The 3,391-nt window shown below is 51.9% G+C and overlaps 1 protein-coding gene across 1 annotated transcript; it reads left to right on the top strand.

The window, feature by feature from the left end:
- Window positions 1-292: 292 nt before the first annotated feature.
- MSC (musculin) lies at window positions 293-3,168 on the top strand. Its single transcript, XM_039525529.1, has 2 exons — window positions 293-921; window positions 2,120-3,168. The coding sequence occupies exons 1-2, from the start codon at window positions 412-414 to the stop codon at window positions 2,204-2,206; spliced, it is 597 nt and encodes a 198-aa protein (XP_039381463.1). The 5' UTR covers window positions 293-411; the 3' UTR covers window positions 2,207-3,168.
- Window positions 3,169-3,391: the final 223 nt, after the last annotated feature.

Below are 3,391 nucleotides of genomic sequence, written 5' to 3'. Positions count from 1 at the left end.
GCCCGCGGGGGGGAGTTGACCCCTTCCTCCCCAGCCCCCGCTCCGGCTCCCACAGCAGCGCCGGGGTCCCTGACGGGGCGGCTGGACACACCCTGCGGCGCTGGGGAAGGGCTCAGGCGCTGCTGGTGGGGGGAGCTCCGGGCGTGTTGCCCGTTGCCGTGTGTGCTCAGGCAGGCGGGGGAGCCCCCCCCCCGGCCCTTGCCCTCCCCCTCTGCAGCTGGTCCGCTCCGGACCCCCGGCTATATAGCCCCGTCGGCTGGGGGCATCCCGCCGAGCCTCCCGGCGCGGGGTGAGGGCGGGGCGGCCGCGGGGCTCGGCTGGGCTGGGCGGACTCCTCGCCTGCGCTGCCTGCCCGCCCGCCCGGCGCCGCTGCCCCCCGAGCCCGTCTCTCCCCGGGGAAGGGCGCGTGCCATGTCCACGGGCTCGGCCAGCGACGCGGAGGAGCTGCCCGCCATGGAGCTGCGGGGGCTGCAGCTGGGCTACCCGCCGCCCGCCGCCCAGCGCCAGCCCCGCGGCCCGCTCTACCCCTCGGCGGACCAGTCCTCCGCGGCCGAGGAGGAGGACGAGGAGGAGGAAGAGGAGGACGGCGAGGGGCGCTGCGCGGCGGCCGGGCCGGCCGGGGGCTGCAAGAGGAAGCGGGCCCGGGCGGGCGGCAAGAAGCCGCCGCCGCTGCTGCCCAGGGGCGCGTCGGGCGAGTGCAAGCAGTCGCAGCGCAACGCGGCCAACGCCCGCGAGCGGGCCCGCATGCGGGTGCTGAGCAAGGCGTTCTCCCGCCTCAAGACCAGCCTGCCCTGGGTGCCGCCCGACACCAAGCTCTCCAAGCTGGACACGCTGCGCCTGGCGTCCAGCTACATCGCCCACCTCCGGCAGCTGCTGCAGGAGGATCGCTACGAGAACGGCTACGTGCACCCTGTCAACCTGGTAAGCGCCCCCCCAGGCGAGACGAGGCTGGCCCGCCCCTAGGTGGATGGGCCCGGCAGGGCTGCGGGGCAGGATGGACGGACAGAGGGATGGCAGACAAGGGCCACTTTGCTAAGAGGCCTCTGACTGGGGGGGAGCAACCTCGCACACCCAGCGCCTACTTCGCAGAGGTGCTGAGCTGCAAGAAGCCGATGGCTGGGCACGCCCGGCCCTGTCAATCCGGTGCCAGGCGTGTCAAGCTGGGCACCGAACAATAGCAGGCACGTGTGGGGCTGAAACCTTCATCCTGGAGCTCGAGTCCGTCCAGTCCCTGCCCAGAGAGAGCTGTGCGCCTTGGGGATGAGCACGTAGTAGCTCTGGGAGCGGGGGTGTTTGTGGAGAGGAAGAACAGACCCGTCGACATGTGTTTATTTTATAGGCTAACATTTCCCCCTGAAAAAATAATTAGTGATCTAACTCATCTGGTCTAGCTCTTACTTCTGATGTTTAACTTCCGCGTGTCTGTAGCTGGTATACTACATTTTCCAGCGTTCTTAGATTTCCCCCTATTTCTTTAAACTGTGTAGATCACTCCAGCAGAGTGTTGTTTATTATCGGAGCAAGACCCCAATTCTCTGCTCAGTTACAGCTTTGAAAAAATTCGCAATCATCCCGTTTACACCAGTATAACGAAGAGCCAACGTTGGCCTAAAGTGATGCAGAGGCTAGATGTGTTTTATGTTGGGGAGATTGAATCAGAAACCTTTAACGAATTCATTCTCTGGATATCAGGCAAGTTAAATGACTGAGGAAAATATAATTAATTCTTCAGGTCATTCTGCAGCACAAGCTTTCACTGAATCCAAAATTTAAGACCTGAAGCATAAAGAAGAGGATTGCTGTTTTGTCTTTCTAGATGTATTAGGATGGTTGATTATTTTAGCACCAGTTTAAAAACTAGGAAATCAGTTACAAAGCATTTTAAAAATATTATATGTTTGGACATGAATAAGTGGATGCTGGTAATAATAACAAGTTAAGGTGCATCTGATTCCAATTAAAATAATAGAGAACCAGTTTGTAGTGCTTCCCAGTGTGACTAAAACTGTTGTTTGTTTTTTAAATATGGGGTGCTAGGAAATTAACTGTTAATAAAAGCTCCAGTTTTACTTTATATTGCAACCATCCTTCTAATGTGAAATGCCTTTTTTGTTTACAGACTTGGCCATTTGTGGTTTCAGGACGACCAGAATCTGACACCAAAGAAGTTTCTACAGCTAACAGACTATGTGGAACTACAGCTTAGCTGAAGTAAAGCTAATTTTTTTTCTGGATATTTTTAAGAGCTATGATTTATGGGCACACAACTAAAGGGTGGTGACTAGAAGCCATCTCTAACAAACGGTGTGAAATCTTTGTACCCTACCCTTTCTTTCCCTTATAGTTCTGAGGGTAAATGCACTTAAAGGGAAGGAATAAAGAAGGGAGGAGGTGAGATGGGAATTTCTCTGAACTGGCTGCAGCGGCTGAAGTCTGGAATTTGGAAAGGCCTTTCTTTTGCTGCATCATTACTACCACTGCCTGAGAACCTGTTGATCTGAGGCTTTTAAAGTAATGGAAGAGGATTATAACATTATAGAATTACCAGCATGGACCAAAATCAGAGTCTACGAACTAATCCCAAACAGTGTTATTTGTATTCTAAAGCAAAGCAGTATTCTAGAGTAGTTTTGAAACTCAAATAGATTTATAATATATTTCGATGGCTTTTGTATTCATGAATCCTATTTCCTGCAGCTATGCAATAAATATAGTCATATTACTTTTGTCCTTTTAACTAGATTTTTCTTAAAGACATTGAAGTAGCATAAGCGAGGTCCTGCAGTTAGGTTATGGCCTTGGAATTAGGTTATTGCCCTTTTTTGTGTGTTAAGGTGCTATATACACAAGCAGCGACTATCCCTAGGACACGTTAATAGATAGGACAAAGTTCCCGTGTCTTAACCTGGAAGGGATCCTGCTTTTACTCTAAAACTGGGGTACATGTGTTGTAAGGAATGTATTTGTATCAAGCTATAGAAGATCAGGAATTTTAAAATATTTTAAACAGTCTGTCCTGTCATATTATGCTCATCTATGAAGGATACTAACCCTAATGTGTATTCTAGTGAAATTTCTTCATCCAGTAAAGTACTGTAATGAGGAAGCCATCAAATGAGTTGCAAATGTAAATAACTTTATTTTTTTATAAAGGATATTAAAAGCTTTGTTACAAGAATTCACGGACTTGCTGGTGCTATGGTAGTGTCTGACTGCATCAAAGTAAGGGTATGTCTACACTACAGCAGCACGATTACAGCGCTGCAGCTGTGTCCTTATAGCCAGGGGCAGCTCTAGGCATTTTGCCATCCCAAGCACGGCAGGCAGGCTGCCTTCGGCGGCTTGCCTGCGGAGGGTCCGCTGCTCCTGCAGCTTCGGCGGACTTCCCGCA

Source organism: Mauremys reevesii, linkage group 2 (assembly GCF_016161935.1).
Source record: "Mauremys reevesii isolate NIE-2019 linkage group 2, ASM1616193v1, whole genome shotgun sequence".
In the NCBI taxonomy this organism is placed as follows: domain Eukaryota; kingdom Metazoa; phylum Chordata; order Testudines; family Geoemydidae; genus Mauremys; species Mauremys reevesii.
This window is presented reverse-complemented; position numbering and strand designations above follow the sequence as displayed.